Here is a 24399-nt window from a genome sequence, read left to right on the forward strand (position 1 = left end):
TCCAACCAGGAAGTGGGAAATCTGAAGTTGGTCGATTTTCAACTCAGCTCCTATTGAAGATACAGTGGGATATTGGTAATGTTGCACTTCCTAAGGCTTCCACTAGATGTCAACAGTCTTTAGAACCTTGTCTGGTGCTTCTACTGTGAAGTGGGGCCGAATGAGAGGGGATTGAGTAAGGTCTACCATGCGCGTTCATGTGAGAGCGAGCTCTGTTCCATCACACTTCTGAAAACAAAGGTATTCTCCGGTTGGAACATTATTGAAGAATTATGTTAAAAACATCCTAAAGATTGATTCAATACATCGTTTGTCATGTTTTTACGGACTGTAATATAACTTTTTTTACTTTTCGTCCGTACTTTCCGCTGGACTTGCCCGCGCGTCGTGAGTTTGGAAAGTGTACTGAAGGCTATAACAACAAGGAGGAATTTGGACATAAATGATGAACATTATCGAACAAAACAAACATTTATTGTGGAACTGGGATTCCTGGGAGTGCATTCTGATGAAGATCATCAAAGGTAAGTGAATGTTTATAATGTTATTTCTGACTTCTGTTGACTGCACAATATGGCGGATATATTTTTGTCTTGATTGGGCTCTGAGTGCCGACCTCAGATTATTGAATGGTTTGCTTTTTCCGTAAAGCTTTTTAAAAATCTGACACAGCGGTTGCATTAAGGAGAAGTGTATCTAAAATTCCATGCATAACACTTGTATTTTCATCAACATTTATAATGAGTATTTCTGTAATATGATGTGGCTCTCTGCAAAATCACTGGATATTTTAGAACTTCTGAACGTAACGTGCCAATGTAAACTCTCAGATTTTTGGATATAAATATGAACTTTACCGAACAAAACATACATGTATTGTGTAACATGAAGTCATATGAGTGTCATCTGATGAAGATCATCAAAGGTTAGTGATTCATTTTATCTATATTTCTGCTTTTTGTGAATCCTCTCTTTGGCTGGAAAAATCTGTGTTATTCTGTGAATAGACACTCACCTAACATAATCGTTTGGTTTGCTTTCGTCGTAAAGCCTTTTTGAAATCGGACATTGTGGCTGGATTTACAACAAGTGTATCTTTAAAATGGTGTAAAATACATGTATGTTTGAGGAATTTTAATTATGGGATTTCTGTTGTTTTGAATTTGGCGCCCTGCAGTTTCACTGGCTGTTGAAGAGATGGGACGCTACCGTCCCACGTACCCTAGAGAAGTTTTAACTGACTTGCCTAGTTAAATAAAGGTTAAATAAATAAATAAAATGGACTGGAGTGACTGACAGGTGACGAGCTAACCTAATGTCTCTCTAATCCCACATCAAACAGAACACAGCCTTTTATCCATCAGCTCATCTGGTCCAGCTGGACTCACAGCCGAGACAGTGTTTACATTGACATGGTGTCGCTTCTAGTCGGCTGATGATGGGACAAAACAATGGTTCTGTACAACACTGTCAGACACAACCTCAGAATAGTCTTACAGTAATTGCAGACTGAAAGCACAAAATGCATGCAGTTGTGTAGAGTTGTTTGAGCAGCATAGACAGACCCACAGAACACATATTCTAGTCCTGTCTTCTAAAGTGTGTGTGAAATGTGTTCTGTGCTGCCTTCTAGGAGTGTGTATGTGTATCTTGTCCTACCTTGACCTCCTGACTGGTGAACACCTCAACGTCCACCACACAGGCGATGAGGACAAAGATATCACAGTCCAGGTTTCGGGAAGGCATTTCCACTTTGCTCCTCTCTGTACCGCTCAAACAGACAAATAACTGCTAGAATCTAGGTCTCGGTCCGGAGCACCTGGCTGTGTGTTTCTGTGTGTGTGTTCACGCCGGTGTGTGTGTGTGTAAGGGGGAGAATGTGTGTGTTGTATTGTGCTCTGAAGAGCACACTCTGTAGTAATCTCTAGCTGTGAGGCAGGCTGGTTGTTAGTCAGAGCTGGCTGACTGGAGAAGTCGAGACTCCGAGAGGAATCAGACCACTAGCCCCCCCGCCCCTCCCCTCGCTCCCTTTTCCAGTTATGACATCACTGCCCCCAGCACACACACACACAATATCAAACGTTGATTTGCATTCCACACCATGCTCGCTAAAATCAAGAGACACGCTCAGACACATTGGCTCTAGGGAAGGATTCAAATAATATTCTGCAGTATGAATATGGAATATTAGCTTCATAAATGCCAGACTGATTCCAGCTGCGCTACATGTGCAGCAGTGGAGGTTCCTCAGAGGAGGAAGTGGAGGACCATCCTCCTCAGTGAACTTCATAAAAATAGTAAACAATTAAAAAAAGTTGTCCTTTTTATAATAAATATATTCACGTCACCAAATAATTGATGAAAATAAACTGTTGCAATGAAGATCTACAGTAGTCTCAGCAGCACTCTGTAGGGTAGCACCATGGTGTAGCTGGAGGACAGCTAGCTTCCGTCCTCCTCTGGGTACATTGACTTCAATGCTCACGGTTCTTCACCTACATAGACTTACACAGTAATTATGACAACTTCCGGAGGACGTCCTCCAACCTGTCAGGGCTCTTGCAGCATGAACTGACATGTTGTCCACCCAATCAAATGATCAGAGAATTAATCTAGTACTGAAAGCATAAGCTACAGCTAGCTAGCACTGCAGTGCATACAATGTGGTGAGTAGTTGACTCAAAGAGAGAGAAAGACAATAGTTGATCTGTTTTTAACAAATTATTCTAAGAGTAAGGAGAAGAGAGAGAGAGAGAGAGCAAGTTTAGTCTACTCAAACACCCAGCTCAAACAGAGAGGGATGCTATGTTAGCTAGCTGGCTATGGCTATCCAACACTGGAACCCTTCCAAGTAAAGGTAAGCTTTTGGTTTTATTAATTTATTGCCACTGGGGCCTGCTAAACTGCTTTCTGACTGTACACTGTACTCCATGATTGTAGCAGATTTACTAATGTGTTAGTTCTAGTAGTTCTGGTTGACTATGACGTGACAACGTGTAGCGGTTAGCGGTCATGATATGAAGGTTTGGCTTGGAAAAGTGTTTCGCCTGGTCACAGACAGCTGATGTGTTGTGCACTGAAGTCCACAAGTGATGGAAAAGGTGAGATGAGGAGAGTATATAGATAGATGCTTGAAGGAACTATATATACACAACGAGTTGTTTTTAAGTGGCTGCTATGTAAGTGAACTGTGTTTGCGTATGACCATGGGTGTATTCATTGCGCCGATTCTGTTGAAAAATGTTTAATTAAATTGAAGCAAACGGAAAGAAATGGGGATAAACATACCTGATATTGTCCAATAGAAATGCTTGTTTGCAACTGTTGGACTAATGATTACACCCTAGTACAGCGAAATGCAGGCAAGAGTGGCAAGGCGGTATTGAATGTGTCACTGTCTGTCACCGGGATTATTCAAAATTCTCTCGACCTGTGCACCTACGTTGTAAACTTTCATTCACAGGCTAGGTTGTAGCAACCTCATGATGGGTATAGGGAAAATGTGAGTATCATGTATTAGCCTAAACCTATCGCTGTTACATTGAGCTGGGTGAATGGAATATGAATGACAGTCATCCAATATGCTGTAATAGAAATAAGGCCATGTTCATTAAAAAAATGATCATCCTCCCTCATCTTAAACAGCACCGACCGCCACTGACGTGCAGCAACAATCATGTAAGCTTGCGAGATCAGGCAGTGTTGGTGAGGCTAATGAAACATATACCAATTAATTTAATATTCTAAAAAGATTGTTAAAATACTAGTATAACCACTCATATTCATATAATAATCATATTAGAATTCATTTCCGCATCCTCATTGCTTATTCTACTGTAGTAAACACTACTTGTGATATATCAAAGGATAAAATGATGATGATTAACCAGTCTGCCTCCTCCTCCTCGTCTTAGAATTTGAGCTACCCGGTGGTGAAACACGGCTATTTGTCCATGGTAAACAACAGAGTTGCCATAGAATACAGCTAACACATTACCTCCATGGAATACAGCTAACACGTTACCTCCATGGAATACAGCTAACACGTTACCTCCATGGAATACAGCTAACACGTTACCTCCATGGAATACAGCTAACACGTTACCTCCATGGAATACAGCTAACACGTTACCTCCATGGAATACAGCTAACACGTTACCTCCATGGAATACAGCTAACACGTTACCTCCATGGAATACAGCTAACACATTACCTCCATGGAATACAGCTATCACGTTACCTCCATGGAATACAGCTAACACGTTACCTCCATGGAATACAGCTAACACATTACCTCCATGGAATACAGCTAACACATTATCTCCATGGAATACACATAGACCGGGATAGTACTCATCTGTATGTGAATACATGCGATGCACAGAACATCAGCCATGCTGAGGCAAGGGACAGGTTATTATATGGCGGTATTGCATGACTGTGTTAAGTCATACACTCACACTAATGCCAACCAGGTACACTGCATAGAGGGTAGCATGTGTTTGCCTCTCTCCACTCCATCTCTCCTCATTTCCTTTCTCTATCTCTTACTCTCTCTTTTGCCCTGTCTCTCCCTCTCTCCCCACTGTCCATTCGGGTGTATTGACGGAACGATCCTGCAGTGCCAATGTAATATTTTATCATGTTGTCCTTCCTTAATGGAAAATCAGCCTCTGTCACCCCGATCGCACGCACGCACGCACGCACACACGCACGCACACACACACACACACACACACACACACACACACACACACACACACACACACACACACACACACACACACACACACACACACACACACGGTTTTCCTTGGTGTCGATAAACAACCCATCTCAGCCTGTCACAAACCAGTGGGGGGGCGACCAGGGGGTAGCTTTAAACACCATTTCATAAACCCACCTGACTCACAACGACCCGTTTGTGTCGTTGAGCTGAAAATAAAAGAGTGTAAGGGCTTCAACACAGCCAGACCACGTCGACAGAGGCTGGGGCTGATTTCACACACCACTACAAGGTCCTTGATAAAACACACACAAAGACAGACTGTCTGCATAAGCGAAGCAGTTTAACAGCCACTTGTCCACATGGCAATAGAGTAGAAATGTGACCAGAGTTAGATGAGAGAGACAGTAACAGCAGAGTCAATCGAATACAGTCCACTCCTGATATCTGAAGCAAGTGAAATGGGATTGATCAACAGAACTGCACTTAAACTGATGTATGTTCACTTATCCGATGTGTACTTATCAGGACTCAACTGTATATAAGGTAAGTTGAAACCAAACAATCAGTTTAAACCAATAAAGCCTCCCACTCGCCACGGTTTTCTATTGTAAACAAAGCCCAGTCAATCCATTTAGCTGCTTATCTTTGGCCACATAAAGCCATCATCACTCCGGCCACAACGGCCTGCCTGCCTGTGGGAAACCCTTGATTAGATAAAGAAGAGTCACAATAGAAGGCCCACCCAGTCTTCTAACCAGTTATTGACAGACATAACCTTAATGGGGAAATGGAAAATCTAGTGTTCAGTGGAACAGCAGCCCAGAGAGAGACCTTTGTACCCAGACTCTGCTGGGAACTGCCTGTTGTCAAAGGAGTCTCTGGACAACACAGACAGACAGAGCTGTTTCTAAGCTCAAGATGAGTGTTTCAACTTTGACATTATAAACAGTGTACAGATGTATATTACATGTGCATGCACTGCACGCAACCACACAGACAAATTACATTTTCAAGTACACAAGTGCATACAGAACAGCTTAGAACTCATTGAAACACACAACCAATGTAAATAGTCTGGGTGGCCATTTGATTAATTGTTATGTCTTATGGCTTATGGCTTGTGGGTAGAAGCTGTTCAGGAGCCTTTTGAACCTAGACTTGGGCTCCAGTACCGCTTGCCGTGCAGTAGCAGAGACAACAGTCTATGACTAGGGGTGACTGGAGTCTTTGACATTTTTTGGGAGTCTTCCTCTGACACCGCCTAGTATATAGGTCCTGGATGGCAGGAAGCTTGGCCCCGGTGATGTACTCGGCCGTACGCACTACCCTCTGTAGCACCTTATGGTCCGATGCCGAGCAGTTGCCATACCAGGCGATGATGCAACCAGTCAGGATGCTCTTCATGGTGCAGCTGTATAACTTTGAGGATGTGGGGACCCATGCCAAATTCAGTCTCCTTAGGGGGAAAAGGTGTTGTTGTGCCTTCATCATGACTGTCTTGGTGTGTTTGGCCCATGATAGTTTGTTGGTGATGTGAACACCATGGAAAGTGAAACTCTCGACCTGCTCCACTACAGCCCTGTCGATGTGGCGGGCCTGTTCGGCCAGCCTTTTCCTGTAGTCCACGATCATCTCCTTTGTCTTGCTCACGTTGAGGGAAAGGTTGTTGTCCTGGCACCACACTGCCAGGTCTCTGACATCTTCCCTATAGGCTGTCTCATCGTTGTCGGTGATCAGGCCTACCACTGTTGTGTCGTCAGCAAACTTAATGATGGTGTTGGAGTCGTGCTTGGCCATGCAGTCATGGGTGAATGAACAGGGAGTACAGTAGGGTACTAAGCACGCACCCCTGAGGGGCCCCAGTGTTGAGGATCAGCGTGGCTGTCACGAACGTCGTCAGGGAAATGACCGGACCAAGGTGCAGCGTGGTGAGCGTACATTTCTTTTTATTATGAATGTCGCCAACAAAAACAAGAAACAACCAAAAAACGAACGTGAAGCTGACTAGGGCTATACAGGCCACTAACACAGACAACTACCCACAACTAAGGTGGCAAAATAGGCTACCTAAGTATGATTCCCAATCAGAGACAACGATAGACAGCTGTACCTGATTGAGAACCATACCCGGCCAAAACATAGAAACAGAAAACATAGAAATAAAGAAACTAGAATGCCCACCCTAGTCACATGGCCAGGGCGTGACAGTGGCAGACATGTTGTTACCTACCTTTACCACCTGAGGGTGGTCTGTCAGGAAGTCCAGGATCCAGTTGCAGAAGGAGGTGTTTAGACCCAGGGTCCGTCGCTTAGTGATGAGCTTTGTAGGCACTATGGTGTTGAATGCGGAGCTGTAGTCAATGAACAGCATTCTCACACACAGTTGAAGTCGGGAGTTTACATACACCTTAACCAAATACATTTAAACTCAGTTTTTCACAATTCCTGACATTTAATCCTAGTGAAAATTCCCTGTCTTAAGTCAGTTAGGATCGCCACTTTATTTTAAGAATGTGAAATGTCAGAATAATAGTAGAGAGAATGATTTCTTTCTGCTTTTATTTCTTTCATCACATTCCCAGTTGGTCAGAAGTCTACATACACTCAATTAGTATTTGGTAGCATTGCCTTTAAATTGTTTAACTTGGGTCCAACTTTTCGGGTAGCCTTCCACAAGCTCCCCACAATAAGTTGGGTGAATTTTGGCCCATTCTTTCTGACAGAGCTGGTGTAACCGAGTCAGGTTTGTAGGCCTCCTTGCTCGCAAACGCTTTTTCAGTTCTGCCCACAAATTTTCTATAGGCTTGAGATCAGGGCTTTGTTATGGCCACTCCAATACCTTGACTTTGTTGTCCTTAAGCCATTTTGCCACAACTTTGGAAGTATGGTTGGAGTCATTGTCCATTTGGAAGACCCATTTACGACCAAGCTTTAACTTCCTGACTGATGTCGTGAGATGTTGCTTCAATATACATACATATTTTCCTACCTCATAATGCCATCTATTTTGTGAAGAGCACCAGTCCCTCCTGCAGCAAAACACCCCCACCACATGATGCTACCACCCCTGTGCTTCACGGTTGGGATGGTGTTCTTCGGCTTGCAAGCCTCCCCCTTTTTCCTCTAAAACAATGAGGAGGTGTTGTGGTGAATGACAGAGAGAGCCGTCCTATCTTCTCACAGACAGTCAACAATAAACACAGGGACGTATTCTTCATTCTTCATGATACACCAGTGTCACGCCCTGATCTGTTTCACCTGTCCTCGTTATTGTCTCCATCCCCTCCAGGTGTCACTTATTTTCCACAGTGTATTTATCCCTGTGTTTCCTGTCTCTCTGGGCCAGTTCATCTTGTCTGTTTCAAGTCAACCAGCGTGTTTTTCCCGTGCTCCTGCTTTGCTATTCTCTCTTTTGCTAGTCCTCCCGGTTTTGACTCTTGCCTGTTTTCTTGACTCCGTACCCACCTGCCTGACCAGTCTTCCTGCCCTGACCTCGAGCCTGCCTGCCACTCTGTACCTCCTGGACTCTGATCTGGTTTTGACCTTCTGCCTGTCCACGACCATTCTCTTGCCTACCCTTTTTGGAACTAATAAATATCAAATACTCAAACCATCTGCCTCCCGTGTCTGCATCTGGGTCTGGCCCTCAGCCCTTATGCCCCGGGGCCTCTGGTACTGACTGATGCTGGCCTGGCTATGCCTGAAGAGAATGCAGGTTGGCATTTATTGGGTTGACTCATGACCTGGAGGTAGCTCTGCAGGGTATTCACTAGTTGGCATAGTCACTCACACAAGTCATAACATTTTAAACCAAACCCTAACCTCACTGCTAACCTTATGTCTAACCCTAAACTTAAATTAAGTTACAAAAAGCTAATTTTTGTTTTCATGAATTTTGACAATATAATCAAATTGCCACTGGCCCATCTAGATGAAATCGCTCAGCTCTGCCTCCAGGACAATATTCATCCCAGTAAACGTAAATCTGCTCCAAAAATACTGTAGTGCTGCCAGGACCCGATGTGAGGAGGCCCAGAACCAATCTGTGAGGGGTTTGTTATGGAAATGTCCCTAATCTCAGACTGCTGCCTCCACTGCAGCACTACCTCACTGAGAATTCAGACCCAGTCACACCGCTATGCTGCCATCACAGTCAGCAGTCAGCACAGAGAGGAAAGAGGGGGAGAAGAGAGGAGATGAAGGGAGGGAGAGAAAGAAAATAGAGAGAGCGGGATGAGAGAGAAAGAGAGTAGAGGGAGCTAGAGATTGATAGAGAGAAAAAGAAAAGGGGGAGAGAGGGAGAGAAGGGAGCTAGATATGGAGAGAGAGCAGAAAGAGAGAGAGAGCTGTGGTTGAGATGACAACATGATGAGGTGAGGTTCATATAAGGTGAACAAATGAAGGTGTGACTAAATCTACACTACAGTTGCTGGGGGAAGAGAGCCTGAGAGAAAAATGGGGGTAAAACAAAAGGTGAGATATTGATGGAAAAGGAAAGAGAAGGAGTCAAATGGAAAATTATTGGATCCTAGCAAATAGAAGAGGGGGAAATCGGAAGAAAGAAAGAATCAATGTTGTCCAACACGAATGCAAAGGAGTATAAAGCTTTATTCCATAAGAGGCATTGGTGCACTTACTGTACTGCCAGTCTGCCCATGTAAAGTGGAGACACTGAAAACACTGGGACTAATTGCCTTTATTTTATTTATTTATTTTTTGAAATTTTAATTTTATCCCATTTTCTCCCCAATTTTCGTGGTATTCAATCGCTAGTAATTACTATCTTGTCTCATCGCTACAACTCCCGTACGGGCTCGGGTGAGACGAAGGTCGAAAGCCATGCGTCCTCCGAAGCACAACCCAACCAAGCCGCGCTGCTTCTTAACACAGCGCGCCTCCAACCCGGAAGCCAGCCGCACCAATGTGTCGGAGGAAACACCGTGTACCTGGCCCCCTTGGTTAGCGCGCACTGCGCCCGGCCCGCCACAGGAGTCGCTGGAGCGCGATGAGACAAGGATATCCCTACCGGCCGAACCCTCCCTAACCCGGACGACGCTATGCCAATTGTGCGTCGCCCCACGGACCTCCCGGTCGCGGCCGGCTGCGACAGAGCCTGGGCGCGAACCCAGAGACTCTGGTGGCGCAGCTAGCACTGCGATGCAGTGCCCTAGACCACTGCGCCACCCGGGAGGCCCTAATTGCCTTTATTAAGGCGTCCGCATGCTTCCCAGCTGAAACAGTTCGGAAGAGTTTGTTCGTTTTGGACTTCGTTAAGGTTTTTTTCCCCCAGCTGTTCGGGCACACAAAATGTTTTCTATATACGCCCCTTCATCCGTGATTGGTCAACTGTAGGGATTCTTCAATAAAGTCTGTTGTCATTCAATGAGAGACGACTCGTTTTCAAGCCAATTTTTTCATTGAGAAATACTGCACCAAACATCTTAGTTAGAAGGAAAATTGTAAAAAATGATCTCCTCTGCAAAAACGGCAAAATTGATCTTAGATTAATTCGGACTATTTTGAGGAAGTATATACTGGCTACAGTACAGGGACAAACAGTACCATTGGCGCTTTTTTTCTAGTTTTTCAAGCGAAGGTCTTTTAAGGGAGGGATAAGGGAGTATGCGAGCACACTCGTTCGGTTCGCCTAGCCGACTTCGGCTAGCCGCCAGCCGAACTGAAGCATGCTAACGCCTTTAGGGTCTTGCCTCATGTCCACTCCAAGCGTGACAGCCATAGACGTATGTCTATCTACTGTAACTCTACATTACTGCTTCCATCCCTGGACACAAGAACAAAGCTGCAGCTGTCAGGACCTAGTCGTATCGTCGTATCAGCGTCTCCATCTAAAGGAAAAGCAGGTGGCCAGATGGAGCCAATTTCCTCCCAGTCAGTCAATCTCAAATTAGATCAGCCAGTGGTGCCTATATGCTACAATAGACAGGGGCTACATCTGCAGTTAGGGCCATCACAGGAGGAAATAGCTAGGCTACATCTCTCAGAGGGGGAGAGGAGCGGCTGGAGGAAATAGCTAGGCTACATCTCTCAGAGGGGGAGAGGAGCGGCTGGAGGAAATAGCTAGGCTACATCTCTCAGAGGGGGAGAGGAGCGGCTGGAGGAAATAGCTAGGCTACATCTCTCAGAGGGGGAGAGGAGCGGCTGGAGGAAATAGCTAGGCTACATCTCTCAGAGGGGGAGAGGAGCGGCTGGAGGAAATAGCTAGGCTACATCTCTCAGAGGGGGAGAGGAGTGGCTGAAGAACTTATTTTGATGATGCTAATACTAGGACATGGTGAGGCATCTCACACCAGCTCTCACTCTCTCCTCACAGACAACTGAGCAATCTCTGCAATGACGTCCAAGAGGCAGTGCACTCACAGGTAAAGCTAATACTAGCTAAAAAGTGTGTGTGTGTGTGTGTGTGTGTGTGTGTGTGTGTGTGTGTGTGTGTGTGTGTGTGTGTGTGTGTGTGTGTGTGTGTGTGTGTGTGTGTGTGTGTGTGTGTGTGTGTGTGTCAACTGTGTTTGTGTGTTTTCAGGGGCATATCACAGTTTAAAATGTAGCTCCTAAGTTGAATACCGCAGGAGAGAGAGAGAGAAGGGGAGTTGGAGGAAAGAGAGAAAGGGAATGAAACAGTGAGTCAAAGGGAGAGAGGGATAGAAGAGGAGCAAGCGAGCATAAGAAAAGCAAGCGAGCATAAGAGAGAGTGAAAAGAGAGAGATGAGGAAGTGAAAAAGAGAGAGACAGAAGACTGCAGAGTGATGACTTGATTAATGAGAGGCCTGATGAAAGACTCATGTTGACGCCAACGGAATCAGCTCAGCAGCACACAATGCAGGGAGGAGAGGGAGAGGGAGGAGGGGATGAAGAGAAGGAGAAAAGAAATAGAACAGATTAAAAGGAGAAAAGAGAGACATTGGAGCATGCATCAACCTGGTCAGGTCAACCAAACTGACTTTGACCATTCACAGGTCAAAGACACTTTTCACATTGGCAGGATTAAAGAACAGCTCCTCATTAGACAGAGGGGACCGTTTGAGCTGCAGAGCAAGATGGTCTGTGTGACAGGAAAAGAGGGGTAAAATACAACTTTATTGTCCATAGTTACAGCGAACAACGGAAATGAATCTTCTCTCTTCAGACACACAGTTGAGAGGAGCACAGGGTCAAGCTGGATGGAGAGCATGGTGTGGGGTTACGGGCCTTGCTCAAGAGCCAAACGGTAGGTTTTTGGTGGGTTAGAATATGAACCGAGCAGCCCTCCAGTTGCCAGATCAATTTCCCCCCTTTTACAACGCCCGGACTGGGATTTGAACTGGCAACCTTTCGGCTACATGTCCAACTCTTTAGCAGCTGGGCTACATACCGCTCCCTGGGTGACTCTCAGAATGACATTGAAACTAAAGCCACACTAGTAAATGTGTGAATTATTTCTGATTGTGGTGGTTGATTGTATTTCGTGATGCGCTTCATCAGCAGTTTATTTACTCATAGGATGAATTGCAGATACAGTGCATTCGGAAAGTATTCAGAACCCTTTACTTTTTCCACATTTTGTTACGTTACAGTTATTTTCAGGTCTCTCCAGAGATGTTCGATTGGGTTCAAATCCAGGCTCTGGCTGGGCCACTCAAGGACATACAGAGACTTGTCCCGAAGCCACCTGCGCTGTCTTGGGTGTGTGTTTAGGGTCGTTGTCCTGTTGGAAGGTAAAACTTCACCCCAGTCTGAGGTCCTGAGCGCTCTGGAGCAGGTTTTCGTCAAGGATTTCTCTGTACTTTGCTCTGTTCATCTTTCCCTCGATCCTGACTAGTCTCCCAGTCCCTGCCACTGAACAACATCCCCACAGCATGTTGCTGCCACCACCATGCTTCACCATAGGGATGGTGCCAGGTTTCCTCCAGACTTGACGCTTGGCATTCAGACCAGAGTTCAATCTTGGTTTCATCAGACCAGAGAATATCGTTTCTCATGGTCTGAGTCCTTTAGGTGCCTTTTGGTAAACTCCAAGCGGGCTGTCATGTGCCTTTTACTGAGGAGTGGCTTCCGTCTGGCCACTCTACCATAAAGGCCTGATTGGTGGAGTGGTGCAGAGATGGTTGTCCTTCTGGAAAGTTCTCCCATCTCCACAGAGGAGCTCTGGGTTCTTGATCACCTCCCTGAAACAAGGCCCTTCTCCCCCGTTTTCTCAGTTTGGCCGGGCGGCCAGCTCTAGGAAGAGTCTTGGTGGTTCCAAACTTCTTCCATTTAAGAATGATGGAGGCCACTGTGTTCTTGGGGAACTTCAATGATGCAGACATTTTTTGGTACCCTTCCCCAGATCTGTGCCTCGACACAATCCTGTCTCAGAGCTCTACGGACAATTCCTTCGACCTTATGGCTTGGATTTACCTCTGATATGCACTGTCAACTGTGGGACCTTATATAGACAGGTCTGTGCCTTTCCAAATCATGTCCAATCAATTGAATTTACCACAGGTGGACTACTGTAACGGCTCTCGTCCTCTTCTTCCTCTGAAGAGGTGTAACAAGGATCGGACCAATTTGCAGCGTGGTAAGTGCTCATGATGATTTATTAAAACCGAACTGAACACTGAAATACCAAAACAATAAACGATGTGCAGAAAACCGAAACAGTACCGTGTGGTGAAAAACACTAACACGGAAACAAACACCCACAAACCAAAAGTGAAACCCAGGCTGCCTAAGTATGATTCTCAATCAGGGACAACGATAGACAGCTGCCTCTGATTGAGAATCATACCAGGCAGAACACAAAACCCCAACTTAGAAAAACACACATAGACTGCCCACCCCAACTCACGCCCTGACCATACTAAATAAAGACAAAAACAAAGGAAATAAAGGTCAGAACGTGACAACTACAATCAAGTTGTAGAAACATCTCAAGGATGATCAATGGAAACAGGATGCACCTGAGCTCAATTTCGAGTCTCATAGCAAAGGGTCTGAATTCTTATGTAAATAAATGCATTTCTGTTTTTATTTTTAATACGTTTGCAAAAATGTCTAAAAACCTGTTTTCGCTATGTCATTATGGGGTATTGTGTGTAGATTGATGAGGAAAAAACATAATTTAATCCATTTTAGAATAAGGCTGTAATGTAACAAAATGTGGAAAAAGTCAAGGGGTCTAAATACTTTCTGAATGCACTGTACATTGTTCTGTTTTCTATGGGAGTATATCTTCAATCAGTTTATACCTGTTATGAAACAGAGAGTGCATTCTCTCACTCACTCACTCACTCACTCACTCACTCACTCACTCACTCACTCATTCACTCACCTCACTCACCTCACTCACCTCACTCACCTCACTCACCTCACTCTCACTCACTCACCTCACCTCACTCACTCACAGTCCTTTTCTAAATGAAGGAGGGGAGCACTATGCATATCTAAATTCAACAGACAACATCAGAAACAAACGCAGCATGTTCTCAAGGTCAGTGTGACCTGACAGTCTGTGTCACATGGGGGAGACTGTAGCCTGGTGCACTCTGGGAAGTCAAGAGCGTTTCCTTAGTTACTGGAAAGCGCCAGCAGAGGGGAAGTGTCTCAATGTGCCAGGGCATCCTCTCTGAAATGTCATTGAAGACAGAGAGCAGAGCATAGCAGATTGGCCGAATAGTGCAGGATTACGGCCAATTTCTCCTGGATTAGGGACTATTTCTGTGGGATTAGGTCCATTCCTCCGCAATGGATTTTGAGACTGACCCACAGAACAGTTTTCTGGTAGGGATTATTACACATCTCCAGCTGAAACAGGTCAGGTGATGGAGGAAGTGCCTAGAATAGCATTGATAGGTAGTGGACGCAATGACATAGATACAGTAGAACAGCAAATTGGGTTGTTAGAGCTCTCAATGCAACATTTTTAAAACAGTCCGGCATGGAATTTGTAACACCAGTCAGAAAAGTATGGCAGATTTCATTAAATTTCACTCATGGACTCCAGGCATCTTAGTATTTTATAGCATCTGTCCATCCTCAACTATCCCTGCATAGTCCTGCCCAGTCAGGACTTAACACCAGGAACTATAAATAGCAGCAAAACCAGCCTGTCAGAATGTTTACTGAGGGGTTTCTTCTCTCCTCTCCTGAGCAGCACAGAGACAGACAGATAGACAGCAGGGGAAGAAGAGTGAACACAACACACAGCACAGCTGGGGTTTTTATGTCATGAATCAAAGCAAATGACAAGGTTGGGATATATTTGGATTAAGCCTTTTCCTAAAATAAATGTAATTCAGCCGGCTAGGATTTGGTAGTTTTTTCTGCGAGGCGAGGGATTATGGCTATTGTATAAACCCCTGGCTTTATGATCAATGTTTGACAGCTCTGGACCTCCCTGTGTTTGATCCTGTCGGAAGAGGTGAGGGATGAGTGTGTGTGTGTGTGTGTGTGTGTGTGTGTGTGTGTGTGTGTGTGTGTGTGTGTGTGTGTGTGTGTGTGTGTGTGTGTGTGTGTGTGTGTGTGTGTGTGTGTGTGTGTGTGTGCCTGCATACAGCTCTGTATTTTCACGTTACATCTTTGTTAGCAGGAGTGGTTTAGTAAACAGACAATTATTCCATCCAATATCCTGAGATTTTTTCATCTTAAGACTTTATTTAGCTCGGTTTAAATGAAAATATGAACATACAATAGGCTATCTGATGACCACAGCCACAAAAACTGATGACCACAGCCCAGTCGACAGACCTGGAGTCAAGCCACCTCTCCCTGAGGCCAGCCAGCTGCAGCTTGGAGCCTGGAGGAGAGGAGACAGCAGGGAAAAGGAGGAGGGCTTCTGATTGGGGCAGGTTGGGTCTGGTCCAGGGCCAGACACGGAGGGGTGAAGGGAGCCAATACATACAGCTGTACGCTACACGCCCCGATAATACATTACCTACGCCCCTCTCTCCCCCCATACAGTAAACAACAAACGGAACGCATTCAACTGAAATGTGACTTCTGCATCATCATTGGCACCCGGGGACCAGTTGTTGGGGGTTAACTGCCTTGCTCAAGGGCAGAATGGCAGATTTGTCCACCTTGCCGGCTCTGGGATTCGAACCAGCGACATTTCGGTTACTGACCCAACGCTCTTAACCGCTAGGCTACCTGCCGCCGTGACGGTGGACAACGGTGTACAGATATGACTGTGTGGTCCTATCTGTAACTCAGAGGGTGAGGGTCTGACCTCTCATTGTGTGACAACCAGGGCCCATTGACCTGCTATTACAGGACAATCTCCATTCTGAATCATAGAGCAACGAATGTCACGACCTGCTACAAACCACCAACACTTACATAGAAACAATATGTAGCAAGTGTCCAAAACATCTGCCGACCTCTACTGCATTAACGACAGCGGTTACAACAGCTATGGTTGTGCTACCATCATCAGCCAATCCATACCTGAGGAAAAGCATGTTATTCCCTGTCCCGATGACAGCTCCATCGGTCCTGCTACCCCTGGCTCTGCACGTACACCCTGGACCACACACCTCTCCTCCCCTGTGTCTGTCAGCCTGGCAGCAAGGTTACTGTGGTCTCTGTTTACGCAACTTTATCAGACTTGATCTTCGCTCAACACTACACACACCTAACAGCTCCACCAGACATGACCCAGTCAGGGCTGTGTGTGTGTGTGTGTGTGTGTGTGTGTGTGTGTGTGTGTGTGTGTGTGTGTGTGTGTGTGTGTGTGTGTGTGTGTGTGTGTGTGTGTGTGTGTGTGTGTCTCAATGCTAGCAGTGCAGACAGGGAGCCAGGCATGCAGGAACTGTAAAAGTCCCGTGAACCAGGCTCCTGTTTTGGTACTGCCATTCAAGACATTCTGCCTCTCTCTCTCTCTCTCTCGCCCTCTCTCTCCCCATCTGTCTGTCTGTCTCTCTCTCTATGTCTGTCTGTCTGTCTGTCTGTCGGTCTGTCTCTCTGTGTCTGTGTCTCTCTGTCTGTGTTTCTGTGTGTCTGTGTCTCTGTGTGTCTGTGTCTCTCTGTGTCTCTCTGTCTGTGTCTCTCTGTCTGTGTCTCTCTGTCTGTGTCTCTCTGTCTGTGTCTCTCTGTCTGTGTCTCTCTGTCTCTGTGTCTCTCTGTCTCTGTGTCTCGCTGCTCGTGCTAGTGCCATCTATTTCAGTAAGTTATTTTATTGTGTTACTATAAAAAAAAATTGGTGTGCAAATATTCTTACCTTTTAACTCTGCATTGTTGGTTAAGGGCTTGTAAGTAAGCATTTCACGGTAAAGTCTACACCTGTTGTATTCAGCGCATGGGACAAATAAAGTTTTGAATAGTGTCAGTGCAGTGTTTGTTTGTGCGTGGGTGCGTGTGTTTGTGCGTGGGTGCGTGTGTTTGTGCGTGGGTGCGTGCGTGTGTTAGTGCGTGCGTGGGTGCGTGTGTTGGTGCGTGTGTTTGTGCGTGGGTGCGTGTGTTTGTGCGTGGGTGCGTGTGTTTGTGCGTGGGTGCGTGCATTCATAGATGTGTGTTGGATGGGGGTAATGTCTGTCTCTCTATGGTCACTCTCTCTGTCCCCTGCAATGCTGTGCCTCATCCCATTGGCTGAGCAGCTGTAGCTGTGTGGTCTGCCAGTCAGTCAGCGAGACAGTGTGTGTATGACTCATCCATTGCACACCACCGAGCCGAGGGAATTACACACTGACTACTGTTAGAACACACCGGCAGACAGACAGTATGGATGGGCACCGTTATTTGAACTTTCGAACGGACGTTAGTATTCGATACTTGCGAGGTTCTTATTTTGTTTTTTTTAAAGCTTATTTTAATTAAAAAGCTTTATCTAAAATGTAATTATCTATGTGGCATTGCTACATACAAGGTTAGACCATGATATTATACATTCATATAAAACAAGAGTTTTATGACAGTTTTACAGGCAGCCGACACGTCTCAGGCGTGTAACTTGTAACCGTGGGTCCATCAAACAGCACTCCAGTCAGATGCTCCATGTGTAGCAAGTGAAGTGGGAGAATTCAAAATCAATGCAAAATGGAATTACAATTATAGAATGAAGTTGGCTAAATGAGAAGGAGAAGGCTACAATGATCAACCAACAGGTTGTTCAATACAAGGACACAGGGAGTGCAGTAAAATAGTCTCAATTAGCCTAGTGTAGCTAGCTAGATTCTTTACATACATTTGATGCAGTCAAGACAGACACTACCAGATGAGATGAAAGATAACCTATTGCAGAAACAAGTTTAACTTGCGCAAGTCGGTTTGTCTACTTTGTCTCTCTCCCTCTGTGTCAGACAAACCGACCCCTGCTCCTCTCGCGTCCCTACCCCAACATCTGTGCAGAAACACACAGAAACACACTCCTCTACTGAGTCACACAATCAATTCCCCATTGAAGTTGAACAAAATATATATATATATAAAATAAATCATGATATTATTTGAATAGTGAAATAATTCAAAATCTGCAGACAGCCACCAGAGACAAACAAGACTTGATCACTCGCCTGACTCGACCCCAGGGGCTTGACTTAGGGCTGGGCAGTATACCGTATTTTACTATATACCGGTATTTATGCAGGGACCGGTTTGGGTTTTGACTTCACCTTCTATACTGGTATTTGAATGTTTGGTTTGTTAAATGTGATATGCCGTGTGTAACGTCCATCTTTATAGTTTACTCCGCTACTTGAGTCATCCCTCCACTCTCTCTCTCTCTCCATGCTGCTTTCCACACAGACCTAGTCCCACCCCGTCACTCAAGGAGCGCATTTGTTGTTGCTTGACCACGAGACACTTCCGTTCAGTCTGCATGGCCAATACAGCACATGCAACAATGTTGATGACAACGATGTTGTTTCCACTTTGATCTCAATATAAATCCACAAGCGTTCTATAATTACAATATTAGTTTGTGTTTCTTACATCTGCAAACAGCTAGTTTGTATTTTATTAGCAAGTTAAGCTAACTCATGTTAGCCACTAATGCTAAATCGTGTTAGCCACTAATGCTAATCGCTAGTTAGCTGCCTAGCTAATAAAAGTACTGAGTCAGAGCAAACGTAGCTAGCTAATACAGCATGATACCAGTACTGGTGGAGGCTTAAATCAGCATGTTGTTTGTGCAACAGTATCTTCTAAATCAAAGAGGAATAGGCAAAGCATGAATATGCTGGCTATATGAATAAAGATTTAATGTAGCCAAAGATTATAGGGTCCCCTAGGAAACACTTTGGTTCCTTCACTGTCACAATAACTCGTCCATGGCATTTTCATTCGTTGTCATGTCAAACAACACTGTATTCAAAGTGCCCGCTATTATTTATATTCTAACTATAGAATTATAATAAACATTAAATTACATGATTCCAAAAGTTCACCCAAATGTTTTGATCTAAATTGTTGCAACATTTGGTACAAAATAAGGCCTAGTATTTTTGCTCATATTGTGGCAGTGTGGAAATTATTTCAAATCAGTGCAGGAAATGCAGAAATTGATGGAAATGCAGGAAATTATTTTAGGTTGAAGTTGAATTGAACAGAATAAAACAATCAGAATGGAGAAAGACCCATTGAAATCACTTAGAATGTGTTGCCACCCTAAGTTCACACACAACTCATAAAGCAAATGTAGAACTTTTATTATTCAAAAACATAAAATACCGTCAAAATGTTTTAAAATACCACGATATGATATTTTGGCCATATCGCCCAGCCCTATCTTGACTGTTAAGTGTGCTATAGGAGTGAAGGGGGTGATGTCTGGGTTACAAACCTCACACACAGACACACACAGACACACACACACACACACACACACACACACACACACACACACACACACACACACACACACACACACACACACACACACACACACACACACACACACACACACACACACACACACATGTACACAGACACACACACATTAACACACACTGAACCTTCTCTGGCATGTTCCCCAGTCAGGGAATGAATAAATTATTAGACGTTAGTGAATGGCATCATCCTGCAGAGTGTTAATTTGTCTACTCCCACTGACAGGGAATTTAATCTGGTCAGACTAACTGCAGCCAGAAAACAAGTCATCACTTATGTTTATTTGTAGAGGGGGGACGTATATATATATAAATATATATATATATATACAGTTGAAGTCAGAAGTCAGAAGTTTACATACACCTTAGCCAAATACATTTAAATTCAGTTTTCACAATTCCTGACATTTAATTCTAGTAAAAATTCCCTGTTTTATGTCAGTTAGGATCACCACTTTATTTTAAGAATGTGAAATGTCAGAATAATAGTAGAGAATGATTTCTTTCAGCTTTTATTTCTTTCATCACATTCCCAGTGGGTCAGAAGTTTACATACACTCAATTAGTATTTGGTAGCATTGCCTTTCTAATGTTTAACTTCGGTCAAACGTTTCGGGTAGCCTTCCACAAGCTTCCCACAATAAGTTCGGTGAATTTTGGCCCATTCCTCCTGACAGAGCTGGTGTAACTGAGTCAGGTTTGTAGGCCTCCTTGCTCACACACACTTTTTCAGTCCTGCCCACACATTTTCTATAGGATTAAGGTCAGGGCTTTGTGATGGCCAATCCAATACCTTGACTTTGTTGTCCTTAAGCCATTTTGCCACAACTTCGGAATTATGCTTGGGGTCATTGTCCATTTGGAAGACCCATTTGCGACCAAGCTTTAACTTCCTGACTGATGTCTTGAGATGTTGCTTCAACATATCCACAAGTACGATCTTTGTCCCCATGTGCAGTTGCAAACCATAGTCTGGCTTTTTTTATGGCAATTTTGGAGCAGTGGCTTTTCCTTGCTGAGTGGCCTTTCAGGTTATGTCGACATAGGACTCGTTTTACTGTGGATATAGATACTTTGTACCTGTTTCCTCCAGCATCTTCACAAGGTCCTCTGCTTTTGTTCGAGAATTGATTTGCACTTTCCGCACCAAGTACGTTCATGTCTAGAAGACAGAACACGTCTCCTTCTTGAGCGGTATGACGGTTGCGTGGTCCCATGGTGTTTGTACTTGCGTATTATTGTTTGTACAGAAGAACGTGGTACCTTCAGTCGTTTGGAAATTGCTCCCAAGGATGAACCAGACCTGTGGAGGTCTACAATTGTTTTTCTGAGATCTTGGCTGATTTCAAAACACTGAGTTTGAAGGTAGGCCTTGAAATACATCCACAGGTACACCTCCAATTGACTCAAATGATTAGCCTATTAGTCAATTAGCCTATCAGAAGCTTCTAAAGCAATGACTTCATTTTATGGAATTTTCCAAGCTGTTTAAAGGCACAGTCAACTTAGTGTATGTAAACTTCTGACCCACTGGAATTGCGAAACAGTGAATTATAAGTGAAATAATCTGTCTGTAAACAATTGTTTGAGAAATTACTTGTGTCATGCACAAAGTAGATGTCCTAACAGACTTGCCAAAATTATAGTTTGTTAACAAGAAATTTGTGGAGTGGTTGAAAAACGAGTTTTAATGACTCCAACCTAAGTGTATGGAAACTTCTGACTTCAACTGTATATAGAGAGAGACGGGGGAGAGAGAGAGAGGAGAGAGAGTATATAGCAAGAGACGGGGGAGAGAGAAAGAGAGAGAGAGAGAGACAGAGAGAGAGAAGATAGGGAGACAGAGCGAGAGAAGAGAGGGAGAGACAGAGAAGCTAGAGAGACACAGAGAGAGAGAGACAGAGAGACACACAGAGAGAGTAGACAGATAGAGAGAGACACATAGATACACAGAGAGAGAGAAGATAAACAGAGAAACAGAGAGAGAGACAGAGAGAGGAGAGTGCGAGGAGAGGTCATGAGCAGGTGAGCTCCTGCATTTTTCAGCATGTTCTTGGAAAAATATAGATTTGGAGTTAGATAAACTTAGATTTTTTGGCAGGGACATGTACAGGATTCTACCCTCCACAGCATAACCTTCACTCCAGATCAAAACTCAAAAACCTACAACCTGATTTTGGACAGAATTACGGAATTACCTGGAAGGCCCAAGCTATACAGCAAATGCTCTGGCAAACAAACAGAAAACACCATCCAACCTGGAACTGAGTGAGTAATGTTTAGTCTGAAGCCATATTTTATATTCAAAAGCCAAGAAGAGAAATACATTACAATGATATATTTTACTTTATGAGGACTGAATGCTGAGTTGGACTAGCAAGCCTGCTAGGACAAGGAGATACAACTTCAATTAGCACTGACGGGTTAAGTGAGAGGTGTCAGAGCCTTTAGCCCAACAATGGCAGGAGAATCAAACAGGCTACCCCAACCCAATGCAGAGGGCTTTGAATCTGTCTCCCGCAGTTCAGAGGTAATTCAAATACAGTATCCTCTGTATGTAAAAAATGATAAGGCAAGCAAAGAGTGCAAAAAGGAGCTCCTTACGGCCGTGAGAGCGAGCTGCGTTCCCTTTCATTTCTAAAGACAAAGGAATTGTCCGGTTGGAATATTATTGAAGATTTATGATAAAAACATCCTAAAGATTGATTCTATACATCGTTTGACATGTTTCTACGAACTGTAATTGAACTGTTTTGACTTTTCGTCTGGACTAAGTGCCTGCGCCTTGTGAATTTGGATTTGTGAACTAAACGCGCAAACAAAAAGGAGGTATTTGGACATAAATTATGGACTTTATCGAACAAAACAAACATTTATTGTGGAACTGGGATCCCTGGGAGTGCATTCCGATGAAGATCATCAAAGGTAAGTGAATATTTATAATGCTATTTCTGACTTCTGTTGACTCCACAACATGGCGGGTATCTGTATGGCTTGTTTTGGTGGCTGAGCGCTGTACTCAGATTATTCCATGGTGTGCTTTCGCTGTAATGCTTTTTTGAAATCTGACACAGCGGTCCATTAAGGAGAAGTATATCTTTAATTCCATGCATAACACTTGTATTTTCATCAACATTTATGATGAGTATTTCTGTAAATTGATGTGGCTCTCTGCAACCCCCCCCAACCAACCAACCAACATCCCCCCAAGTCAACCATGCCCACACCCCATTTAGGCCCTCTCTGATCAGACCTATGCCCCTCTTGCCCACCCCATGCCCCCCACTCCCGCAAAGAGGGCCTCAACATGGAAATCACATACACCCAGGCCGTGAGCGGGCAAACCCCCACTCTTACACTAGCCCAAGCAAATGGCATGTACCAGATGCTCAGCAGGCTCTGCTCACACTTACTGGCCTGAGCCCAAACCACACGACCAACAACATGGGCACTTTATGGAACACAAAGCCTTCACTATCTCATCCTGAAATATCCAAGGCCTGAGGTCATCTGCCATTGGCCTAAAGAGCAGGAACCTGGACTTCATCAAAGAAATCAGAAATACAGACATTGTCATCCTACAAGAAACCTGGTATAGAGGAGATGGACCCACTGGTTGCCCTCTAGGTTACAGAGAGCTGGTAGTCCCATCCACCAAACTACCAGGTGTGAAACATGGAAGGGACTCAGCGGGTATGCTAATTTGATATAGAGCAGACCTAGCTCACTCCATTAAATTAATCAAAAAAGGAACATTTTACATTTGGCTAGAAATTCAAAAGGAAATGATCTTAACAGAGAAAAATATCCTCCTGTGTGCTACCTATATCCCCCCACTAGAATCCCCATACTTTAATGAAGACAGCTCCATTCTGGAGGGGGAAATCAATCATTTCCAGGCCCAGGGACATGTACTAGTCTGTGGCAACCTAACTGCCAGAACCGGACAAGAACCTGATACCGTCAGCACACAGGGGGACAAACACCTAACTGGAGGTGACATACCCTCCCCCATATGCTCTCCTAGACACAACTATGACAACATAACCAACAAAAACGGGTCACAACTCCTGCAGTTCTGTCGCACGCTGGGTATGTACATAGTCAATGGTAGGCTTCGAGAGGACTCCTATGGTAGGTACACCTATAACTCATCTCTTGGCAGTAGTACTGTAGACTACTTTATCACTGACCTCAACCCAGTCGCTCAGAGCGTTCACAGTCAGCCCACTGACTGTGAACCTATCAGACCACAGCAAAATCACAGTCTACTTGAACAGAGCAATACTCAATCATGAGGCATCAAAGCCAAAGGAACTGAGTAATATTAAGAAATGCTATAGATGGAAGGAATTCAATCCCTTTTAGACATCTTCCTGGACAGTAGAAAATCTTAACATTATATTTCAGCTTCCCTATCAAATCTAAAAATCTCAAATAGAAAACCGAAGAAAATGAACAACAATGACAAATGATTTGATGAAGAATGCAAAAATCTAAGAAAGAAATTGAGAAACCTGTCCAACCAAAAACATAGAGACCCGGAAAACCTGAGTCTAGGCCTTCACTATTGTGAATCACTAAAACAATACAGAAATACACTACAGAAAAAGAAGGAACAACACTTCAGAAATCAGCTCAATGTAATTGAAGAATACATAGATTCTAAACACTTCTGTGAAAATTGGAAAACACTAAACAAACAACAACACGAAGAATGGAGATGTATGGGTAAACCACTTCTCCAATCTTTTTGGCTCTATAACAAAGAAAAGCAAAAACATATTCTTGATCAAAAACAAATCTTAGAATCAACTATTAAAGACTACCAGAACCCACTGGATTCTCCAATTACATTGAATGAACTACAGG

At 44.2% G+C, this 24399-nt stretch overlaps 1 protein-coding gene across 2 annotated transcripts in view; it reads right to left on the minus strand.

Annotated features, from left to right (window-relative positions):
* LOC139556355 (calcipressin-2-like) overlaps nucleotides 1–24399 on the minus strand; it is a 102650-nt gene that overhangs the window by 57788 nt on the left and 20463 nt on the right. Inside the window, exon 1 of one of the 2 annotated variants that reach the window (XM_071370233.1) lies at nucleotides 1660–1973. The exons of the other annotated variant lie outside the window; for it this stretch is intronic. Within the exon in view, the coding sequence (XP_071226334.1) occupies nucleotides 1660–1746 (87 nt within the window). The 5' untranslated portion in view covers nucleotides 1747–1973. Of the gene's footprint in view, nucleotides 1–1659; nucleotides 1974–24399 lie in introns of those variants that run through there. 2 annotated transcript variants of the gene reach the window in all.

Source organism: Salvelinus alpinus, chromosome 27 (genome assembly GCF_045679555.1).
Source record: "Salvelinus alpinus chromosome 27, SLU_Salpinus.1, whole genome shotgun sequence".
Lineage (NCBI taxonomy): Eukaryota > Metazoa > Chordata > Actinopteri > Salmoniformes > Salmonidae > Salvelinus > Salvelinus alpinus.